Source organism: Leiobunum rupestre, chromosome 3 (assembly GCF_980474605.1).
Source record: "Leiobunum rupestre chromosome 3, qqLeiRupe1.1.hap1, whole genome shotgun sequence".
Classification (NCBI taxonomy): domain Eukaryota; kingdom Metazoa; phylum Arthropoda; class Arachnida; order Opiliones; family Sclerosomatidae; genus Leiobunum; species Leiobunum rupestre.
The window spans coordinates 34,166,638-34,192,483 of NC_143386.1; the positions used below are offsets into that span (position 1 = coordinate 34,166,638).

Sequence of the window (25,846 nt, forward strand, 5' to 3'; positions counted from 1 at the left end):
CTATATAAATAGTAACATATGAGTTCTGGCTGTCAGAAATATTACTTCTTGGCAATTTCTGGGAAGATGTTTTATTTAAGCGCCTATTATGCAACATTGCGATTTAAGGCAGCGTCCGTAAACTGCCAGGCAGAAATTTTTGTAATTTTAAAACAAAATCTTCTACCTAGGAATTTCTCCAATATAAATTACGAAATATTATAGGTTTATGCCTTCAAACACAGTAATTACAGTCACTGGAGGGCCTCTTCCAAGGATGGAGCAAGGTTGGCCTAGACGGAAATACGGCACTGCGCCCTGCCGCGGGCGTAGCGTAGGACAGACGAAAGTCTCCCAAGCAGTGGCGCCGATCGCTTTTTTCCCAATGGGGGCCGAAGCTCACTAATAAACTTGGAATGAGGCTGCTGGCAACACTTTCTTGCTTAAAAGTAAATGGCCTTTAACATCGGCGGTTTTACCAATGGGGGCTTCGGCCCCGCCGCCCCCATGGGATCGGCGCCACTGCTCCCAAGTAATTTCCCGTTCTATTGTCATGAATTGTCAAATTATTTTGGTGGGACTAAATATTTAACTTTCTTAAATCAATAAACTTGAGTAACGAAATTTTTTTTATTAAAGTATCAATGATAGACTTTACAAACCTATTTTACCACACGAAGCGAGGTAAGCTTCCAACGAAAAATGGCACAGTTCGGAGAAGAATGTGATAACGGAAGTCCCGAAAATAAATGTCCCAAGCATCCGTGACTCGTTCAGAAATAGCATTTGCGGAAAACCACGATTCTGTACAAAGTTCCCCTTTTACCGCGTAGCTATAAAATATTTAATTTCACTAAACGACGTCTTTTAACGAACGTAAACGTATTCAACTGGCGCCCTAGGGGATGAAATGACCCTGTAACCGCTGGTAGCAGGTGGAACAGACACAACACGGTATCCTCCTCCTACGGGAGACAATGGGATGGACTGGGGCCCGCTGACAATGACTCGTCGTGGAGCGGCTGGACGTACAATCACCGGGCGGGGTGGTGCTGCGACGACAATTGGTTGTGGTGCTGGAGCTGATGGAGCTCCTCCGGGAGTCCTGACATCAACATCAGCTGGGCTGCCCAGACTGCCGTCAACGCCTGGTTCGTTGGAGGTGACTGTGGCGCGGAATCCGGCTTCGTCAGCTACGTAGTCCACCCTTCGTTCTCTTCCGTCTACGTCGGTGAGACCGTAACTTCCGGTCACTCTTCCGGATCCATCTCCAGACGAAGAGTGGAAGCTTTCTCCGCCATCATCTCCGACATTCCTGTACTCAAACGCGTACGGCGTTGGTGGTTCCTATATGGACATAGAAGTATGTTATAATGTATTCGATACAATTTCACGCTCATAGTGTCCAAGGCTCGATTAAAAATTTTACGAAGTTGCACCAAGGAATAAAGTACTAGAGTTCACCTTAAGTTAAAAGAGCCAATCAAATAACTTCTACATTTATCCGCGTTGCCCTTTTTAAGAGTGCCTTTGTTTAACTTTGAATCAATTAATTTATATAAATTTTAGTATTCTAAAGAGTAATTCTTAACTTCGGGAACAATTTAAAACTACTAGTATATCACAAAATAGTGAGGGAAAAAGTGATTTCATTTATAATGAGCTCTTCCAAGAAGTTAATTCTTTTACAACCAAAATCTTTTACTCACATTTTGGCCATGGATCGCCACAACCAACATGGCAGTCAAAGCCAAATAGAACTGAAAAAAGTACATTTTAATTTGACTTGGTATAATAACACGCTATGTTATAAGCTTTTATAAGATTGAAAGCGGTTATAGCAGCAGAAATTAGAGCTATCTAAGAGATTTATGAAGAGATATAATTAATAAACTTAATGGTCAAAGCTTTAGCGTCGCTGGTAGGGCAATGGTATTTCTCTTGGATTTTTAGCTAGAGATATCCCCATATTTACTTTAGCTATAAAACATACCGTAAAGGCTTGAATGGATATTTAGATGGTTAATGTAGCTTAAGATTTGGAAAACTTACTTGAATCGCCATTGCTACAGGACACTTTAGTTCTCGTCTGAATTCAGTGAAAGTGAAGATGAGAATGGTAATCCTCGTTTGGGTGAGTGGCTCTTTTATAGTGAGTGCCCGTGTCAACCAACTTTCCGGTAACAGTGACAAATCTCGAACCCTGCGAGCGATTCAACCAATAAAAAACTAGTTCTTCGCGTAGTGTGTCAGAAGAAGATACGTTTTTTCTACGATTGAATGGGTCGTCGCTGATAATATCTACATAAAACCTACTTATACCGCTTCCGACAAAGTTTCAGATATCATCGTGTGATTTATGGAAGCGGTTACCAAAAACAAATTCGATTTTCTAAAATTTTCTAAACCTCAAAATTTTGAACCATATTTTAACATCAGCGATTTAGTAATTTATTGTTAATTATAAATAGAAAATTTTTGCGGTTATTTTATTTCCATATTGAATGTTGAATTAGAGCATGTGTTGCTATTTGATTTTACCGAAATACAGCGTTTATTAAAAGGCTATCGAAAACATACTCCCTAGTTACAATACTTAAAGAATGTAGAAGGAAAATATAAAAAACAATTATTTTTTATTAGGTATTAAGAATTATAAAGCATCAAGAGTTAATCATTTTATTAACTAGTATTTAGTTAATTGGCCCCAGTGAGTATCGAATAGACTGATCCTATTTTAATCGTGAAGATATGTTTCACAGCTGAAGCGATATATACTACACTTTGATCTTAGTCCTTCGATGATGAAGCCAGGGCCGTACCCAGCCGCCACAACCCGGGGCCACTAAAATTGTTTTTGGGGGGTGCCAATGCTTTGATACCAAAAATCTTCATTTTGAACTCCCTCCCATGAAATAAGGAAATATACCGAAATTTGCTTTATTTGGTTATCTTTTTTTTTAATTATGAATTTCGGGTTTCATAGAAAACCGAATATTTTATTAAAAATATTTAAATTCATTTTAAATATAAAAAAGAGGTAGCCGATTTTATATGATATCAGTTGTTATTACTGATTCAAAGATTTGGTTTTTCCCTTTCAAAAGCCAGGAAGGTTAAATTTTATTGCCTCTCAAAAGTCATGGACCTCCTTTAACTGCGATTTATTTTTGTTGAAACTAAAAAACTAGATTCACATGTATTGGTACGGTAGTTTATCAATTAATTGTTGTGATTTTATAACATTTCGTATTAAATTAATCTTGGATAAATAAAAGTAGTTTCTACCTGGATAAATCACTCTAGCGTTCCGCGTGCATTTCCTAAGTGTTTATTACGGGTTCTGCCTTGTAGAAAGCTACGTGTTACGGGAGTTTCAGAAATTCTCCGTTAACTTCGCCGAAGCGGCGCTGCTGTCGCAAAAGTCATTTGCTTGTCAGGTTTTTTCCCAAGTTAGGAACTACTATTTTTAATCCAAGAATTAATTGACGAAATTTTATTATGTTGGTTTCCATATTTCAACTTTTGGTGTAGTGGAACGCGCGAAAACCAAATTTTCAAGAACTTTAGTAAAAAAGTATGAAATATTTTCTGAAATTAAATTGTGATATAGATCAGTAGTAAACGTGATTCTCTTTTTTAATAAATATACAAATATTTTAGATCCCATCTTTCGGTAGTTGAGAAATCAATTTTATTTTGGGTTGGTTGAGTTGGGGGTGCTCAAGTTATCCCCTTGTACGGGCCTGGAAGAAGCTTATAATAAAGTTTCAAAAATAATATTATATGAAATCCTTTTATTTATTTAAGTTTCTCAAAAGGAATGATACAAAATTACACCAAAATCTATACAGTCAAGAAAGGTACATTAGTTGATGAATTTCTAAAATTTCAACCTATTGGGTGATATTTAGCGTTCATTAACGTTAAACAAACACAGAAATTAATTTCAGTCTAACAGTCTTTGATCGCTGGCTCGGGCAATAAAATACTTTTTTTTTACTTCTTTTTTCCCAGCTCTGGTTCGCAAAAATTTTGCATTTTCATTCACACACTTGTCGCGATTTCTCAATTTAACTGAGGATTGAAATTACTCTTAATTCCTTAAAAACTGACCGTAAAACGTGGTCAACCCAACAGTGGTGGCGTAAGGGGGGCGAGGGGGGCGATCCGCCCCGGGTACCAGATACCAGGGTAGCCAGATGGTGCCATCGGAGAAGCTCGAGGGGGGGGGGTGCAAATCAGAACGATTAAACTTGAAGAAGACGGACCCGTGAAAACTTCTGCACGGTTCTGGGGGTGTCACAAAACACTAAATGAAAAATGACGTAGGATTTATTGAAACTGGAAAACTGGTTCCAAGCCTTTTTGTTTCATTTTTTGGGTAAAAAAGGTTTTGCGTAATGCCTAAGTTATCAAATTGTTTAGAAAAAGCGTCTTCAATCGTTGTCGTGTTCTACACCCCTGATCGACGGCTTAAGGGTGTTGAAACATTCCCCAACGAAATTCTTATCTTGTTTAGTCACGTCATGTTCTGTGCTCTCTTCTGCTACTGAAAAAAAAAACACTAAATGCGTATGCCTCATCAACCAGTCAACCACTAGAAACCAATATCAGAGAATATAATAAACCAAAATATAACTATAAAGACTGAATAATTTCAATAATAATTTAATTAGATCTACGTAAATTTCTAGTGAGCTAATTCGCATATCTTAGCCTTGCACAGTACAGCGCAAAATATTTACCAAAATCTAAAATAAAATTTGAACATTGGTCGAGGAGGTAGTAATTACTCGCAACGTTTTGAACGGCAATAATCTGAATGTTAACCATTATTTTCACTCTTTTTATTTTCAGAATTTGAATATTAAATATAGTGACGTTTTTAAGACTGATGGTGAGATTTCGGATAGTGGCGTCATTCCTCGATGGGGATTCGCTATTCTCTCACACAGCGCTTAATCATCTTGGTTTTAGTGGTAAGTCAATAATAAACGCATTAAATAATTGTACTTTTAATATTAAAATCACGGCAGTTATGCAAAAACTTTCTTAATATTATATTTTATTAATTCCCATTAATTACCTTTTGGAATTGAAATAAATTAAAGAAAAATCACGGGACGCTAAATCTCTCAATAAAAAAATTATTTCAGTTATTAAACATTTGATTCAGATTTATACTTCCCAACTGGTACCAAAATACAATTATCTCAGCCACGTCTTCGACCTTTATACCCATGTTGATAATTTTAATTTATTTAGAGAAAGGTTATAACGGCAGTAATCACGTCAGAAAGATCCTAAGCAAATTGTAAAAGTACTTTAGTTCGCTTTTCTCAGTCGACCAATAAATTTAAGTCAACTGAACCAAAGTATGCTTAAATTATGTCAAATCTTTATTTATGTATACCGAAATTAGAATTTTCGAGTGCATATTGGAGAAAAGATTCTAAAATAAAAACCTCTAAGTGTCAACTCTTTTAATAACCTTGGGTTCGTTCTCGCACCAAATAGTTCTTCAACGCGTCCATTTAATAGGCTATCTCTAGGCTGTTCCTTTAGCAAAGATTTCAATTAGTTTTAACTAAGCTAATGACGGAGTCGATATAGCCTTAATTTAGAGGTAAGTATTAAATGTAAACCTTTGATAATTTTTTAACTGTTTATTATTTTTTAAAGAACACAGTAAAACAGAAACGCTTTCGCAAAGTTGTGCATAGCTTGAAGAATATGCATTATTAAACATTATAAAGCCACATTGATATATTCGGACGAAAAACCCATCCATTTTACAGAGTTCCCTTACGATCGCGAAGCTAAAATGATGATTCCCTAACGAAGTCTTTAACGAACGTAAACGTATTCTACTGGATCCGCCCTGGGTGCGGAAATGATCCTGTAACCGCTGGTAGCAGCTGGAACTGATACCACTCGGTATCCACCCGAATATGCGGGGGCCAGTGCGATTGGTTGAGGCCTGCTAACAATGACTCGTCGTGGTGCCGCTGGGCGTACAATCACAGGTCGTGGTGCAGCTGGACGGACAATCACCCGTCGGGGTGGGGCTGCGACAACAATTGGTTGTGGTGCTGGAGCTGATGGAGCTCCTCCGGGAGTCCTGACATCAACGTCAGCTGGGCTGCCTAGACTGCCGTCAACGCCTGGTTCGTTGGAGGTGACTGTGGCGCGGAACCCGGCTTCGTCAGCTACGTAGTCCACTCTTCGTACTCTTCCGTCTATGTCGGTGAGGCCGTAACTCCCGGTCACTCTTCCGGATCCATCTCCAGACGAAGAGTGAAAGCTTTCTCCGCCATCATCTCCGACATTCCTGTACTCAAAAGCGTACGGCGTTGGTGGTTCCTACATGCAATGGACGATATAATCAAACAAATAATTTCCATTTAAGACCGATAATTACTTACAGCCACTTGTCCATTAACCAAAACGGTCATAAGGGCTGTTACTGCCAAAAACAACTGAAACGTATGTAATAAAATTAAAATTAAAATATGTGAAGCACAGCGAGTTTTTGACCTTATTGCTATTTTACAATACACCTGGCTTAGTTTGTACCATAATAAACTACATAGAAAATACCACTTAAAGAAAAGAAACTCCAAAGAAAAGATGTAAAACTTTCTTAAACCTTACTTTCAACAGACATTTTAAATATTATACTTGATTAAATTCTTTGAATTTCTATAGAATTAAGACAGAAAACGTACCTGAATTGCCATGGTTAGAACACTGGTTTACTAGTTGATTCAACGAAAGTGGATATGAGAATGGTGCAGTTCTGTTGTTCGAACACCTCTTTTATACCATGGACCAAAGACAGGTAATCTATTTTTTTAACAGTTTTCTTCTTCCGATTCAATCCTTCACCCACATAAAAGTAAATCAATAACACCAACGCCTGCCGCTTGCTATAAGGTTTTTTCTGTACATAATAATTCTCAAAAGGGTAATCCCTCGCTCCTGGCGAATTCATCGGCATAAAAAAACCCGTTATCCAACCGGTGTCACAAGAAGCGACAACGTTTGTTATAACGACTGGGGTGAGTAGCAAAGGACGATACAGATAGTATCATCGGGAGGGCCTACGCCAATAAATTGACTCTTCTAGAATTCTTCCGACAAAGCGCGGGATATCAACGAATGAGTTATAGTAGCGGATGATAAAACTTTCGTTTTTCTCAACGAAATCCCGGAGGATACGCAACTTACAAGTGACATCGTTTTGACCTCTGCGTGACCGGGTTTTGTAAAAAGGGAAAAACTAGACTGAATGTGATACCTTGACTAAACTTTACGTAGAAAAAATGTTAAATAAAAACTGTAAAATGTCGGGCAAAACATTAGGGTACCTCTAACTAGTTTTTGTATTCAGATCATTTTTTCCCAATGGGCTGACTCAATCAAAGCGAAGATTCCTCGATATCATTTAGCCTCGAGCCCACACTTTTATAATTCCGATTATTTCAATTGGGGTAATAAATTTACAATTGAAGATTTTACTATAGATTATTTCATCTATTTCCATCTTTAAAATGCAAATAAAGCCTTTCAAATGTAATTAGAATTGCAGACGGAAGACTGTCACAAAATTCGACGAATAAATACATTTTTACTTCATTTAAAGAGCGTTGTTCTCATGGCCCAAGGTGATTAAGTTTTTGTAAAATACAATGAAATAAATCCACTCCAAATTTGAAAAATTCAAAATATTGAAAGTTAACCTTAGTCGAGAAATTGGGAAAATTAATGGACCTGTATAAAATTTCAAAATGATTTTATATTTGTTTATGAAATGATGTAGAAATCTAAAATTTGCAACGCTCATAAACCGGGTTTAAGCTCCGTTCAGTAAAACAAACTTAATTCTACTGAAATATTATCCTTCGTCTACTTAAGACGGTTTAAACCCTCGTGTGAAAAAAAGTATTTGCGGTTGGAAATTTCATTTTAATAGATATTTTATCAATTATTTTATAGTTAAGTGAATTTTAGATCCACTAGTCGCGATTTCTCAAAGCTTCTCGTTATTTCAATGTCCCTTTATTAAATTTATAATAAATTTGAGAGTGGCTTGAACTGGGAAATTGGGTGGGGTGGCGGAGTGGTTAGCGCTTTCGCCTCGCAGCAAGAGAAGCCGGGTTCGATCCAATTTGTGGCACCGGGTGAAAACTCGGAACTACTCCTTCCGCGTTGAGTTTGCAAGTTCTCTCCCCGAGTTTATCAGTTTCCCCTTCCATAGAAACTTGTACTTAACGGTAATAGTTAGTGTAGGGAGCTGTTGGCTTGCGTGGAATTTAGGGCTTGCTACCACCCTCCTACGCATTAAAGGTATTATAAGTCGCTAGATGACTTGGGCCTAAGGTGGTGCCAAGGGTATTAGCTATAGCTCATTATTATTAATATTAACACACATACGTATAAATGTATCATTTAACGTTTTTGTTTAGGTTTCTGCGATTTGAAATTCAACGGCTGTGCCCTCTCAAAGTCAAACTTTAAACGAGATAATATTAGTAGAGCAAAATAAAAAGCAATGGCCCGCGATGTCCCGACCGTGCGAACTGCCTATTTTCTGACTGTGAACGTAGGATATTTAAAACTTTTCATCGCCATGTTTAGGCAGTTTTTCTACGAAAATAGTTTGAAGTTTACTTCCGTGACATTTTTATGAATGTGTGTCCCAAGTAGCAGTGTGACACGCTCGTAGTACGAGAAACGGTTTGAATTATGCAAGGAATGATAATGGTAATGCCATTGGAATGTACCAATACATTCGAATTTGGGTAATCAATGATTGGAGCTTAAAAGGTTCCATCAGCCTCGTAAGGGGATGAAAGGGGGGTGAAATAGCACTATTTGTTTAACGAGGAAGGAGACAAAATTTTGGTAATACGAAACTTTAAGAAACAAGTAGTCATTTCGCGGAAATTCGGATTTCGATATCGGTCGCAACGGACGGAGTTTTTGTCACCTTGGCCTAGTTTGCTTGTATTGGAATTTGATTAGAATGAATATGGAAAGTTGTTCTTGTTCAACGAATTGTCTTAGTGGTTGATTTTCTTTTCGTTTATCATTTATTTTATTATTACCATTAATTTCATTGCTCGACATTGTTAAAACCGAAAATTTTAAAACAGACTGGCGAACTCGCGGAGGAATACTAAGCGGTCATCGTACATTCGTTTAACGCGACGTGCGCCCTCTAGTGGCGGTAATCGAACTCAATATCCGGACTGGCTAGGGGGGGGGCGCAAGTTTCTCCCCTTACTAGGCTGATGGAACCCAAGGTTGGTAAAATACGGCGCCCTTTAAGGAGGGGAGGGGCATACTGGCCGACAGTAAGGTGGCTTAGGAGAAACACTGAAAATCATAATAATATTTATTGAGGTTAAATAAATAAAACAAGATGTCGCGGGGATTTAGGTACACACAATCTGCCCGATGTGTTAACTATATTTTAAATATTCAATATAAGTTTGAACCAATTTCCAATCATCTTGTAAATTAACTTAATAAACCCAAGATGATTTTTTCGAGTTACCTGGTTTTGGAAATAAAGTAGCGAAACGCAAACACGTTAATTTAAATTAATATTTTAGACAAAAGGTAATTTTTAGACAAAATAAATTTTCCGAGTTATCGGGTCTTGTAAATAAAGTAGCGAAACGCGAACCAGTTTGATGGCGCCTGTATCAATTATAACTAAATTGAAATAGGACAATACTGCGTATGCGGGTTGTGGGGTCCCGCGAAGTGGCCAGAAATCTGACTTCAAATAAAAATTTATTAATGCAACCGAAAACGTAGTTCAGAAAAACTAATAATCAACAAAATTGCTCTTAATTTAAAAAGTATGTAGATTTTAAGGCGAATATCGCCAAAAACCACTGAAATGGAAAAATTATTAACTTCTTGGACTCCGATTTCCTAAATTTCTAACGGGCTACCGGGGGCCTGATATATGCTTTCGATTGCCTTCAAGGAACATTCTAGAAGAGTGATGTGGAATACGGCAGCGGCGGCATCGGCTACACTGTACGTGAGCCTTGTACACACAAATCGCTTAGGGATTTGTGTGTACAATCCAAAACCAAATAAAAAAAATAAAATTAAACTAAGAATTTTGAAGAAGCCAATTAGAAAAGAAACGAAATTGTGGAATAGGCAGGGCTGTCGGATACTTAAGGTAATATGGTCGTCTAGATTGAAAGTAGTCACAGTCTCCCCAAGTATAAACACATACATTGTCGGTAAAATCAATTCTGAATTTTAAAATACTCTTTCTTTCGAATGCGCGCTTAAATCAAGATATCTTATTAAATGAAAATTAATTTTGGAAAATTGTTCTACTAGGCATCAAATTGAGGGAGGATAAATAGTAGTTTATCCGTGATTTGGGCTTGATTTTGGTGATCTGAAGGAAAACAATTTTGGGTCAAACGTAAAATCTCGTGGTTTTGTGAGAAATTCCCACCAAAAATAATTAAACAGTATGAGCTAATACCCAAGGAACCAAACAACTAGTTACGCCAATTACCAGTGGCCGGGTTCAATTGCATAGTAAGGTGGGACCGTGGTGGAATTAGGGCAAGCCCTTCAGGCCACGCGATCGACAGCACCCTATACTTGCTGTTACTATGCTATGTAAAGCCCCCATTTGCATCCCCAAAATGTAGGCTTTGTCCCTAACAGTATTTCCCTTTACTTCTGAGAGTTATCTCGTTGTTTTGGGCCATCGCTGCTGGGGAAGGTAGGGATGACTCATCCTCGCTCGCGTCGTCCACCTTCGGAGTTCTCCGAAAGTGGCGACCTCTGACCCGAAGGGTTAAGAGCGGGGTAAAGTTACCGGTGACGCTTACTATTGCACCACAGTGAGTCCGCAGAGATTTCTTGGCGGGCTTTCTTCTGGAGACCGGTAGCGTCATCCGAGGTACGGACTCCGACCTAGCCAGAGAATTTACTTACATGTAGTAGCCATGCCTCGTAACATTTGGTAATTATATATATATTATTATTAATAAAGAGTATTTTACTATTTAACTCTCGTACATGGTTTATACATAAGCCGACAATTATCAGGCTTCACAGCTATTACCGTTAACATCAGCAAGTTTTTATGGTAAAGGGAATCAGAAGAACTCAGGGACCCCTTCCTTGAATTAATTTAATTTAATTAATCCCCCCCTAACTAGCAGGAAGAGAACTTATAAACTCACGCGGAAGGCGTGGTTCCGAGTTTTCACCCAGTGTCACAAGCTGGGATCGAATCCGGCTCCTCTTGCTGCGAGGGCTAGGCGAGAGTGCTATAATATTAAAATAATGTCCATTTTCTTGAAAACATAAACGTTGTAACGAAATGTTTATTATTTCTTTCAGTTTCTCCAAATCAGGATGGAATATAAGCCATTTTGGCGTGTATTTAGAATTTTAAATTAAAATAATTTAATAAAATTTTTTAAAACTTTCTAAAACTTTTTAATTTTTTTCGGCCAATGGGCGTTGTTCCTATTTCCCTTAAGCGGCTGTTTTCAGAAGCTTGCGTGTGGAACATGGAGAAGCAGAAGCTATTTTAACCGTGTTAACATGCATTTATTCGATCTAAATTATTTGTTTCCCATCGAAGATGTATGGCAACCCTGTTTTCCAGCAACTGATTACTATTACTTCTGATATAACTGATAAAGTTTGAATTTTATAGATCAGATCATAAATGTATTTATGTATACTTAGGGAGAATTACTATGTTCATACGATTTGTAGCGTTGTTGCCAAATATCCTCAAGCTTGAAGAGTAAGCTCTTCCACCAGAAAATATCAGATCATTGGTTCCCTAAAACCAATGTCTTCCGATGCCATCGACCATAATAGCCGTGTCATTCTCCTTAAGCAACTAATACAGAAATGGTGTACGCCCCTGAACTAAAATCCTGGCTACGCCACTGGAAATAATACATTCTTGCCTAGATTAAATAGCTCTAATGGGGCAGTGAAAACTTTCTCCGTACCGCCCAGACAAATGTGTAAACGTGTTTTCTTTATCTCCGAGGTTAGTTAAACGGGCCTCCCAAATCGACCGCTATTACATTACAGTCTACGGGAAGGGTGATGAAAAAACCTGTTTTGGGGGGATGAATTTCTGCTCGTCGGTTGCCTGTACGATAATGGCGGCGCCCAGTAAACGTTTTTAAAAAGAGTGTATAAAATCGATATTTATAAGCAACGAAAGCAATAATACAGTTCCACTTGCAAGAATGATGAAGAATGTGTTTCAATTTTGGGAGAGAAATGACGAGGCGATATTCTATAGCCGAGCGTATATATATAGCTAACAACTTTTATCTCAAATTAACAATTAATCCTAACGTCGCGGACTCGCGAATAAGACATTTTTTTTCTGACTGAGCTTTTTCAAACTGCTCTGGTTGTCTGGACCATGGCCCACTGCGCTTGCTCACTTCGCTCGCAAAATGCGACCTGCCCAAACTGTCAAAAATAGCGAAATAAGCTCTTTGCCGCTACGGAAGCACTGGCGCCACTATAAGCATTGAATCGAATGGAACGATAACGGTTTTTACACACAATCCTAAGGATTTGTGTGTATTAGTCTCACGTACAGTGTAGCCGTTGCCGCCGATGCCGCTGATGGCGCCGTGTCGCGCATACCTCTTCAACGGTTATAACTAGAAGAGTCAATGATATCTCCTTCGAATGTACATACATTGCCATTGATAGCCTTTCATAAAGTTTTCAAATCGGTGCCCAAGAAGATGGGCAATTGCCCAATTTACTATTTTCGGTGATTTCGCTTTATGTGGTAGATATTTTCATTAAAATTAAGTCTGATAACGTTAAAAAACCATTTATTGGATAGGTTAGGATTCAGCGGACCTACAACTTCGGTTATATCAGTAAATATTAAATTTAAGTATAGTTTTCAGGGTAATTTATGGGACCCCAATTTTCGTGTTTTTATATTTTCGCCTAAAAATCTACATACAAATCCTTAATTTAAGTCCGATTTTCATGAAAGCTATATTTTTGAATAGCTTTGGTTTACATATAACCTAGAATTGCAAAAACGGTCCTTAAATTTATTTCTAAGTAAGGTTTTTAGGGCAGCGTATACGGACCCCCGCAATTTGCAACATTGTAAATCCGCGTGTTTATAGAGGTCTACGCGCCCGTTTCCCTCTGGCGTTTTTCAGGGCCGTTCAGAGTGGGCCGTGCTTTCAACGTATGACCAGAAATAACAATTAAGTATGACACTGATCTACCTAGTCTTCGGCGTATGACCAGAAGTAATAAGTGTGACACTCAACGTAACAAATAAGTGTGATCAGAAGTAACAAATAAGTGTGATCAGTAGTAACAAATAAGTGTGGTCAGAAGTAACAAATAAATGTGATCAGAAGTAACAAATAAGTGTGATCAGAAGAAACAAATAAGTATGATCAGAAGTAACAAATAAGTGTGATCAGAAGTAACAAATAAGTATGATCAGAAGTAACAAATGAGTGTGATCAGAAGTAACAAATAAGTATGACACTGATCGAACTAGTCTTTGTCGTATAACCAGAAGAAATAAGTGTGACACTCAACGGCTGACTAGTAGTAACAAATAAGTGTTATCAGAAGTAAAAAATAAGAGTGACACTGATCGAAGGAATCTTCGATGCTTTCAAAGTATGACTAGAAGTAACAAATAAGTGTAAATTTGTATATATGTGTGACCGTGGATATATTTTGGTTGTGATACCGGCGTTGCAGGTTGCTGTGAATAGCTCAAACAAACTTAACACATTAGAAGGATTGTGTGTATTCTGACCGTCGTACGTCTGGTTCATTACTTTAAGGAAATTATTGAAAGCCATTCGATATATTCGTCGATGTCAGAAATAGAATAAATTTTCTAATTCGTTTTTCCCGGAGATTGACGATTTCACAAAGTGTCACCGCTGAGGCGCTAGTGAAAAGCGACATGTGGAGTTTTTCATCAAACGTTTTGGGTTGGATTTAAAACTATTTGATGGCAAGTAGATAAACTGATATTTAAAGAAATGCAACTAAAATTTTAGTGTAACTAACATAAAACACACTTTTAATATCTTTAAGAAATAAATTGTTTGAGGTAAAAGTTAATAATTGTATTGTAGTTGAAAAAATTGTAATAACGAACGAAAACATGAATGAACATTGGTAAATAAGTAAGAATACTGGTAGATATGAATGAACACTGGTAAATATGAATTCCTTTACTTAAGAGAGTTATCTCGTTGTTTTGGGCCAATAGTAAGTGTCACCGGTAACTTTATAAAGTTACCGGTGACACTTACTATTGCACCACAGTGAGTCCACAGCCAATTAGGTTGGAGACCGGTATTCTCTATTCTAGATAAAGTTTAGTTGCCATGTCTTGTAATAATTGGTATATATATATATATATATATATATATATATATATATATATATATATATATATATATATATATATATATATATATATATATATATATTTATATTATTAATAAAGAGTATTTTATAGTTTAACTCTCGTACATGGTTTAGACAATTTCCAGGCTGCACAAACGGCGCCAAACGTGGGGCCTGAGTTGTTGAATGTACGAGAGTTTAGGTTATTTAAATTTTTAAGTGTAAGTTTTGGGTATGGGTTAGTTAAAATTTTAGTGATAGTGTATTTTTTTTATTTTAGTGAATTGGGGGTACCTTTGTTTCCCAGTGGGTTTTCCGGAGGGGTTTTTGGGTTAGGCGGCTCTAGGGATTTTATAGTCGCGGTTTAAGTTTTAAACATTGAAACCAGGCCCGGAATGGTTTTGGGAAATGAAGGGGGTACTGGTGTTGGAAACCCAGCCCAGGAGGATATGGCGCAAGTCATGGCTCGTGCGCGAGGCCTTGGACGGTTATGCGACCAGCCGGGATGCGGGAGCACGCGCTGCCCAAATCCCGAGGGTTAAGTTAAATGTAGAAGTGCCGATCTACATGAGTCAGGCCGACGAGAAGTCTCCGTTGGAGTTCCTGGAGGCTATCGACCGGTATCAGGTGGTTACGGGGTACAGCGAAGGGGATATCCTCTTGCAGGTACTACCGTCGTGCATGCGGGGACCCGCTGCACTTTGGTGGTCGTTCCAAGGAGTGTTTCCCTCCTTGAACGTTTTTCGTCAGGCATTTCGCCACGAATATCTAGCCACCGATTATGCCAGGCGTATCCAAATTGAGTTGGATACCCGAACTCAAGGTGCGGATGAACCCCTGACACAATATATTCACTGTATAGCTGAATACTACCGTCGGATTGGGGGAAACGCCACCGAGGCTGATAGGGTAGCTCGAGTGTTACGGCAATGTCACCCGACATACCGTCATCACTTAAGGGGAAAGGCATTCGCCACCCTGAAAGAGTTGTCGCAGGAGGCCAATATTATTCAATCTGACCTTCTCGCGCAAGCCATTTATCGCCCCCGCCCATCGCTTTAGAATCCCTAGAGCCAACTTTACGGGGGAACTTTAGGACCGGTTGGCGAGCGCCCCCTGTTACTGGTGGCGCGGTGAGTTTAGCAGCCACCGGAGTGCTGGCTAATTCTAGCCCAGTATCTCTGGGTGCATTGGGTGCTATGGGAGTAGGCCTAGCTGCTTTGGAACCTTATTGGCATTATAGGATTCAAAGGCAGTCTGCTAATTGGTCGAGCGCGGCAGTCACCCCTCAACCAATGCAGGGAACTTTCCAGCAGAATCCTGTGGAAAACTTTAGGCCGGTGCGCCAGAATTTAGTTTGTTATGGTTGTTGGAAACCCGGACATATCAAACGCCAATGTCCCGAGCTGGGAAACTGGCGAGGGAGGCCTTCCAATTAAATGGATGTACATCCAGGAAAGGGAGTGAGCCTTGGCAAAATTCTGACGTTTGGAAAGCCGGTAACGAGGGAGAGCTTCCAAATACTCAGAATTACACTTCCTGGGTCAACCGGTGTGCTGACGGAACATTTGGCGGGAAAAATCCCCCATTGTTACGGTTCCGAGCTTTGGAACATTCGTTTCTAGGCTTGTTAGACTCTGGTTCCTCCGTCTCTCTCTTGGGTGATAATTTTATCCCCATTTTTGAGAAAAAAGGGAGGAAAATGAGCGAAAATAGCACTAGAGTTAGATTTGGCCGTGGCACGTGTCGTGTCGCGGGCAGCATCAGGCTTTCCATAAAGTGGGGTCATATAGTAAATCTGACTACTTGTATTGTACCCCACCTTATATTTTTCTTTAACGAAGCGATTTAGGAAATGGGGTTAAACATTCGTTCCATTTCTTCGTAATTAAGATTAGTACCTGGATTTTAGTCAATTTGAGAGAACCGATTCTGAATAAGAAGCTTTCCGGTTTCAAAAAAACTTCTTTATTTGACCAAATCTTATGTTTATACGGTTAATTTCATCATTTTCTTTACGCGAATTTTTATTGTAAATATGGTTAAAACAAACCAGATGTGATTAAAATTATTTACTTAAATTACAAATAAGGCTAGTTGTTGCCTTTTACAACTTCTAAACCTAAAATATCAGAATTTTTATGATTGCGATACTATCAGTATGTCATACCTTTAGGGCCAGTTCCCACTAGGGCAAAAACCGTTTTCGCCGTATAAATTGACGCACGCGAATAAAATTTAATACGTAAATGTCCTATTGGTCGCTGAAAGAAAACGTAATTCTTCGGTAAAATTCGCCAATTGGGAACTAACCTTTACACATTATATTAATTAGTTCCTAGAGTAAACGTTACACTCCGTGCATCAGATTACAAAACTAATCGAGTTTTATACGATATTGATTGGGTTATGAATTGATCTGACTACTTCAGAAGATTGTTACTTTCCTATATAATTTTTTTTAAATCTTTCTTACCAAGAGCTATTTGTAAACCAACGCATTAGGCGGAATTACCTTAACATTTAGTGGTTAATAAGCGAAGCACCAATAACAAACTATGATTTTATTACACTACTTTCTAATACTTAATAAAACAAAGGGTTTGAAAGTAACAAATTTTATTTTTCGGCTATTGTAACATGAAACAAGAAACCAGAAATACCTATCAATCCTATTATTCTTCTTCGCTACTCTCGGAGTCCCCATGTTCTCGAAGAAACTCGTCTATTTCCAATTGCGTTTCGTCTATATCACTTGGTAGGTGATCTAGAGTTGAAGGAACTTGATCCCCGTCGAACCATTGGGGTTTAAATTGGCCTTCCTCCAAGCACCATCCATGAATGAGGGGATCTTTAAGCAAACTATCTACTTCCGTAGCTTTATTCCACTGTCCACAAATGAAATTAGTGCGCGTCAGCTTATTCTTAAGAACTGCTTTGCAGGGTGGTAGAGTACTAGCGTCCGTCCCTTTGATCTTTGAGAGAGGTGCACCAGATTTGGGTTTGAATATACTTAGAATACTTGAATTAACAAGCTAACGAAGATTCCAAAGTTTTTGCTTCTCCGGAACATTTTTGCGTCTCCTGGATCGAAACGCCATCTAGTAGAGGCTACATAAGGACTACGCACGCACGCTTATTTTCAGGATTACGAAGTATTATGCGTATCGCGACACCTACGCTGCAACAACTAGCCTTATTTGTAATTTAAGTAAATAATTTTAATCACATCTGGTTTGCTTTAACCATATTTGCAATAAAAATACGCGTAAAGAAAATGATGAAATTAACCGTATAAACATAAGATTTGGTCAAATAAAGAAGTTTTTTTGAAACCGGAAAGCTTCTTATTCAGAATCGGTTCTCTCAAATTGACTAAAATCCAGGTACTAATCTTAATTACGAAGAAATGGAACGAATGTTTAACCCCATTTCCTAAATCGCTTCGTTAAAGAAAAATATAAGGTGGGGTACAATACAAGTAGTCAGATTTACTATATGACCCCACTTTGGTAGTCATAATGATATTTTTCAGAAAGTAGAAGTCGAGATCTATCGAATGAGACCTTTCCCAGCTTTGTACCTTATAATTTGCTTAATGGGCGTGTCAGACGGTGACGTAATCAGTCTGATATGACGTAGGCCCCACTTTGACCATCTGCCTTAATAGTTTCGTTAAATACACACAAATTCCTAATAAATAAGGTATTTTTCAGTTATGTACTAATAAGTTGCTAAATAGGTCCCGAAAAGTGACGTAAGATGGCCAATATCTTCCAAAAGCCCCCACTCTGGCCCGTAAGACAAACATTTATTGGTTACCCTTCGTAATGGTAATTCAAAAATATATAGACCCATCGTGTACCTTATCGGTCGCTTATTTTGTCATGGGCTCTTGGACTATATGTGAGGGGTTGCGGGGTGTACCTGAAAAGTAAGCTATCCCAGCAGTTAACCCCCGGGTTACTTTCTAGCGTCCCTAGTGAAAGGCCTTTTGAATTGGTAACCGCTGATTTAATGGGTCCCTATACTCGAAGCGCCAAGGGAAATCAGTACCTACTCGTCATAGTAGATCATTTTACAAAGTGGGCAGAACTCTACCCGCTTAGGAAAATAACTACTGAGAAAATATGGGAGAAAATGTATGAAGTTTTCGGTCGATATGGATTCCCACGACATATGTATTTGTACCCCGCTGCTCCGCTTTAAGCACTACAGCGGCCACCTTAAACAACCAGCCCTGGACAAAAGTGCGCTTTGCGAAACAACGTTCGGCCAGTGAGACAGCCATCTTGACTGCCTCCCATATCGCAAACAAACGCCCTCATCATGGCCCAACAAAAGGCGACACCATGGGCTGCCCGAGACCCACCCTCGCACAGCTGAGGACTAGAGTGGCTTCCTCTTCCACTGCAAACTACCCTCCTCAGTAGGTTACAGAATGACGAGTGTGGAACACCCATGAGGATCCAGTGACCCAGCGCCCCGATCAAATAATAATAATAATAATAATAATAACCCTAAGACGACGGCCCCTTATCACGCTCAGGAAAATCTCACTGAGCGGATGAATAAAATTATTAAGCCAATGATAATTTCTTATGTCGAACGACATAAGGATTGGGACGCCCGTCTCCCAGATTTAGGCTTTGCTTTGTGTTCAGGCGAGAGCAAAGCGACAGGGTATAGAGTTACGAAATGGCAAAAATTGCCTTATGATCAATGCTATTCCTACTGAGGTTTATTTTTAAAATTAAATTAAAGGTCTAGGATAAAAAAAATCTTTCTGCCATATGAAAGATGATGAAAACAAATAAATACAATTGGAATTGTGCTTCTAACTATAACAGCAAAAGAGATCTCTTGAAACTGACAAGTTGAGCAAGGACAAAATATAATTTATTAACAGCCAATGGCCGCTCCGCCTATGGTGCTATCCAGGGTAGTCGATTAGTTATTTTTCATGCTTTTTCAAATGGCGAAAACAATTTTTTATCCTAGACCTTTCCTTTAAAGCAATAGAAATAACATTTTCTTATTTTAAAATATGAGGACACAAATTTAGGTCAGGGTTTTTTTCGTGTGGGTTCAAATATTAGTGTGAATTTTTTTAAATATATGCAGTGAAATGGTACTAGTTTTTTCCCATGTTTGGTTTATCATTGGAGATCAAGACACATTACACTCCATTTTCATTTTTTTTTGCACATCCTACAATTAAAACAATTATTTCAGAGATGTTACGGTAGAAATTATTCATTCGAGTTACTTGTTACTGGCAAGTCGGTTTCGGAATATTGCGGTTCTAATAACGGACTTCACCAAGAAAATCATGGAATAAAAGATTTCCATAGCTTAACTAATCAAGTGGTTAATATAGATGATTCCTTGCCAGGGACTTCTTCGGTTGATAAGGACTCTTCATTTGGCCTACGTTTTGACTCGGATATCAAACAGAACACGGTTTCGGTATTAATAGTGTATATATTTATAAAAACCTACCTAGCGGGGAAAAAATATAACTTTTATTAGGTTATTGAACACAATGATGAAATGATTTTACTTACTGGTGGTATAACCTCAGATTCAAGTCTTGAAAATAGTATTTGCAATACTTCGGGTGAATAGAGGATATTTTGGTAAGATACCTCCATTCAAATTTTAAATATCGTACATAGACTTATCCTTTTCTAAGCTACAGATATAGTGATACGTGTATTTTATCATAACTATTTTAGTTGGATCATACTTACCACAATGATAATCCCGAATCATTGATCAAGTCGTTAAAAAGGAAAATCCAAGAGTTAGAAGGGAAAAAAGAGAGAATGTCAAAACAAATCCGAAGTGACACAGAAAAGATCGCTAGAAGGGAAACAAAAATTAAAATTTGCAAGACTTTCTTGATGAATTGGAAGATCAGTATTTATTGCTGAAAGATCACTTTGTAATTATTAATGACAACTTTTCCTCGACATCAAAAGCCTTATTTTTAGTGAGCTTGGCCCAAATAAGAAGTACAAGAAACCTTATTCCGATGAAATTGGGCAGTTTGCTTTGACTCTACATTTTTATTCACCAAAGGCTTACGTATTTTTGCGTAAACATTTTTGTTTACCACATGAAAATACCATAAGAGAGTGGTCAAATCAGATTGGCGCAGAACCCGGATTTACAGGCCAAAGTTTTGAATTCCTGAGACAAGAAGCTCAAAAATATGACTATCCAATATTCGCAGCAATAGACATAGATGAATACCTTTAGGCTATTTCTTCGTGCATGGTACACCAGGGTGGCTTTTGACCAACTTAGTCAAAGAATGCTTTTCTAGTATTCATGAAACTGGTGTTAGTATGCGACGGTTTGAATAGCAATCGTACAATGGCCAAATTGCTAGGTGCAAACCTAGATCCCGAAGTCCTCGATACAAGTTTTCCCAATCCAGGAAATCCATCAGATCCAGATGATATAGTTTTCCTAATCCTTGATGTATGCCACATGATTAAACTCATTCGTAACCCTTTTTCCGATTATAAAAGGATATATAATGTCTTGACAGATGAGGTAAGGGTAATTTTTATGCACTAAAGACAGGAAAATATGATTACATTTCTATTTTAAAACTATTATTATAGGAAATTGACTAGGAGTTTCTTAAATCTTTACACAATATGCAAACCAAGTAAGGTTTAACTCTCAGTAACAAACTAACCAAATTCCACATCTACCGGAAATCCCTGTTCAAGGATGAGTAATTCTGTGGTCAAATCATTAACATTTTTGGAGGAGACAGGAGAGCCAGCTTTCAAAGGTTGCCTCCCAACTGCCAAATTTATCGAATCAATTGATCGGTATTACGTTAACTAAAATTTAAGTTTCACTTCATTCTTACAAAGATTTTATTTTCCTTAGATGTTTTGACATCCTAAATTCAAGGTCTCCTTTTGCTAAAGGATATAAAGCACCAATTAGAAAGGAAACGTTTCAACTTACCTGCATGTCTTTGGAAAAAACAAAAGAATTACTTCTTAATCTATAAGATGTAGAAGGAAATCTTCTCGTCAAAGGTTAAATCAAGACAGATCCTTTGGGGTTAGCTATTTCCATCACCAGTATATTGGAGATTTCAAGGAAATTAAAAACTTCACCAAACCCAAAATTGAAGTAATTTTTTCTAGAATTGAGAGCAAAATTAATATTAACTATAGTTTAACTATTAATTTTATTCTAGTTATGTGCTTACCTACAAGTTTTCTCAAGATCATTTGGAGTTATTTTTCAATACCATTCGTGGGAAAGGAGGGTGGAGTAATAACCCTACAACAAAGCAGTTTGAACGTGCATATAAAAGATCATTAGCTACACGCCTTACCCCAACTCTGACTGGAAATGTCACACCCCTTGACGAGACAGAAATTCCCGAGGGGTAAGACACTCTGCGAACTCGGTGTACACTGCCGTACCTTTGACAGTGCTAAATGGAACTCGCAAACTCTTGAAAATATGTACCTTTAACAGTGCTAAATGCACGAACTCGGTGTACAGATTATCTGAGACTGTCTTACCCCTCGGAAATTCCAAGTATTTCCAATATTCAGTATTACGCAATTAAAGGTGACTCTGAAATACAACCAACAATGACACAAGACCTACAGGATCAAGAAGAAGAAATAAATGAATTTCACATATATTAGGAAAGTTCCAGCATTTTTAGAGAAAATGTTGTTTTCTACATTGCTAGTTTTGTTGTTTCACGTCTGAAAAATTAGCTGTGAAATTTTATTAAATGCTCTTGAAGATCAGGTAAACAAGCACAACTACGCCAACAATAGGCACTCAAGATTTACTCAAATGAAAAATAATGGCGGATTGCATAGTCCTTCAAGAAGCATATATGAAATATGCCGCTTGACCGCATCATGCATACGCCAAAATGTATCAGTATCAATGGCATGCAACAAAATATCGTTAGACATCGAACTTGTTGTTCTACCTAAAATAGTTGACATGGATATTTTTCCTGACCTCCACGAACACATGTTTGATGCTGAAGTGGGCATCGAACACCACCGCATAAGTCTGATCAAGAAAGTTATTCAATTATATACCAAGATAGCATTACACAAATTAGCGAAGGATAAAAATTTAAAACTGAAGAAGAACGCCATCAGGGACAAATTTTCAAAACTTATCCTTTTTCAAGGGCAGTTAGTAACTGTCAACAGTGTCAAGCAGTTTCCTTCAATTTTTCATAGTACTTAAAAAAATATAAGTACTTAAGCCTCGGTTTTATTTATTTACTTTACCTATTTATTTTATTAAAATATTATTTTACCTTTTATATTATTATCTTGTTCATAAATAAAGATATTTACGACTAAAAATTTAAATTTAAACTGTTTAAAGCAAAATAAAACGGCAAAAAAACTAACTCCCACTTGCGAAATTCTTGAGCGTGGTGCCATATTTCCATTTAAATACTTTCTCACCTCACCGACAGATAGCGCGTTAAAATGGCGGCCTGCAGAAAATACCGGTCTTCTGCTAGGTGTCGCCTCCGTATTCACTGCATTTGAAATACTTTATCTAGACCTTCAAATACATTTCCTATATCTATGACTTCAACCTACAAATTTATCAATATACGTTTTGAGTTTTACTTTAAAAAATGAAATTACGCTTATGAAATTGATAATTAAAAATAACGAAATTATTACCTTTAAGATTTGAATATGATTTTTATTAAATATCGAACTGGTGATCATAAACTGTGATTAATTAAATACAAATTTCAAAAATTTACCTCATAAAAATATTCGCCCTCATAAAAAGAAGATACATATGTTAGTTAAATTATGGCGCTATCTACAGCAGTTTTTCGAAGACACATACTTTCTAGGTTTTTTATAAACGGGAGAAAAAAATATAATTATATACTAAGCATTTCTCTTTTCCGATAGTAGGTGGTGCGTCACAATCTGAATGTTTTTAAAGAATACAAATGGTGTTGACACAATGCCTTAGACAATACCATACCCAGAACACAAACTAAAAGTTAAACATAAAGAATAACAACAGATTAATTTAAAAGGTAAAAGAGCCACTACAAACACTGCAGCGTGCGAAAACAGCTAGAAAAAAACCGAAGACACCCCACCGGAAGCGAAGAGAGTGCAAAGACAGAAAGCAAGTCCTCCCCAAAAGGCAGAGGCAGGCCAACATTACGGAGAGCACGCCGAAAAGAATGGCGGGAAACCAGTCCAGGGCCGTACTAAGAGGTCTCGTGACCGTTTGCTAAATGCATAGGCAAAACTGAATGTAGCCGCCCTCCGATATACATGTATACATTACTATGTTAAAATTTTAGCGGCCCAGGGCGCAGCTTGCTTCCCTATAAGCACGGCCCAGTGGCACTGGGCACTGACCCTGGACAGGACAAAAGGGAGAGGCTTTGCTATACAGCACTGCCGGAACAGAAAAGCGACCCTTTCGGGTCAACGGAAGAAGACAAATTATACTCCCAAACCGGTGAGCGAACCGGACACTGGCGGACAGGTCGACGCAGCATACCAATCCCAGTACCACAAGCGAAGCAACGCCGAGTAACAGCAGTGACGAATATACAATATATATAAGACAAACCAGCCCGAGCCTGCGCATCATCTTTCTCGTTCTGCTGAACACCAATATGAAGCGACACCGAGAAACTGGAAATCTGACCAGAGTCCCTAACGGATCCGTATAGGAACCATCAGCCAACACGGACAAGGCCGTACGAGCAGAGGAGCGCCGAAAAAATTTAATTGTCAACAAGCCTCTATAAAGCCACGCACAAGGCACACATCTCAAAGCGAGAGATAGACAAACTCTTGGGTCATCAGTAACGACGACCAATCTCCAGACTAGGTATAACAAACGCAAAGCCCCCAAAATCCGAGTACAAAATACGGAAGCCGTCCGTATAGACATGACACCACTCAAAAGAGAGGAAATCGAGATGACAATAAGAAGCTGAGGCCAAAGAGTGATCGGTGTAAGTCACCGAACATCCAAATGGGGTATCCGGAGGCCAAGAAGAAGAAATCGTCTGAAGGACGACGGTGGAAAACAAATCCGCCAAATCCCACTGCTGAGCCATCTAAGTGACGGTTCCTCGAAGTTAAATATATTGCAAAGCCTGATGCCCAAACCAGCTCTGAGCCAAATGGGAGGGCGGGACACAGAGAAAATACTGTAACAAATGAGTTCGCCGTTGTGCCAGTGACACCCAAAATTAAACGCAACGCTGCAATTTAAAAAACATTCAGGCGTCGAAGGCCAGACGGAGCCACGGTGCGATAAACAACCGCGGCATAGTCATACACACTACGAATCATAGCCGAATAAAACAGACGTATGGTGACCTGGTCCGGCCCTCAATGTGCTACCACATTGGCGCTGAGGACAATGAGACCGAAGATTATCAATATAGGGGCGCCAAGTAAGCTGCCGGTCAAATACACTGGGTCTAAATATGGCCCCTTGAGGCACACCAGGGCTGACTGTATAGTCGTCTGACAAAGCACCTGCCACCCGGAGGTGAGATAATGGACAGTCAAATAGGAAACAAAAAATCGGGGATTATGTTCAGAAATCCCCAGCATCGGAAGCAACAAGCTGAGAGTGGCGAACGGTATCGAACAGGTAAATAAAGTTATTAACCCTCGTATGAACCCCACGGCGACCACGACGAAAGCCAGACTGGGATGGATTGCGCTTATTGGTTGACTCTAACCGCCAATCCAGACAAGCCTTGATCATATACGAAGCACAGACAGAAGAGTAATAGGGCGGTACGAAGATGCCAAACCTGTATGATCAGTGGCGTTGCTAGCATAGGTGGGACCCGATGTGGATATCATGGTGTGCTACTTTCTAGTCCTGGTGCGGGTCGCCCCCTAGCTACGCCACTGTTAGTGCCGTAACTAGGCAGGTGCGGCCGCACAGGGCCCAAAGCCAAAGGAGGCCCATAAACGAGGTTAAAAACAATATGTTAAATTATTTTTTCAAAGCTGTGGTGGCGGCGAGATTAATTTGAAATAAGTAGGCCCCCTCATTTTTATTATTCATAAAGCTTAATATGGCGAGTCACCGTCTACATTTCAATTTCTTTGTCCATTAGGAAAATGTCAATTATTTTAGGGGAATTTAAAAGTTTTAAAATGCTAGTTTAATTTTTTTGGCCGCCTTATAAATTACAAGTTAAGAGGTCACTGAAAATCAAATGGACCACTTAAGGTTCTATAGTAGCAGGAAATGTTTTAAGACAAAATTGAAAATTCAAACACAAGGGAATATAACCCTAAGGCGTTATTTGTGGAAGACCGCGTCACAATTTGAGCAAGAATTCACGAAGTAGTGCCGAAATATCTAA

At 38.5% G+C, this 25,846-nt stretch overlaps 1 protein-coding gene across 1 annotated transcript; it reads right to left on the reverse strand.

Annotated features, from left to right (window-relative positions):
- Window positions 1-617: 617 nt before the first annotated feature.
- On the reverse strand, window positions 618-2,083 carry LOC149951562 (uncharacterized). Its single transcript, XM_090170069.1, has 3 exons — window positions 2,032-2,083; window positions 1,689-1,739; window positions 618-1,326 (listed from the first exon to the last, which is right to left on the reverse strand). Exons 1-3 carry the CDS (start codon window positions 2,041-2,043, stop codon window positions 847-849), a joined length of 543 nt encoding a protein of 180 aa, XP_090026195.1. The 5' UTR covers window positions 2,044-2,083; the 3' UTR covers window positions 618-846.
- Window positions 2,084-25,846: the final 23,763 nt, after the last annotated feature.

Bases quoted from the DNA above. Each gene is read 5' to 3' on its own strand.
- LOC149951562 (XM_090170069.1), bottom strand. The intron at 1,327-1,688 runs GTGAGTAAAAGA...ATGTCCATATAG, and splicing joins TGGCGATCCATGGCCAAAAT to GAACCACCAACGCCGTACGC.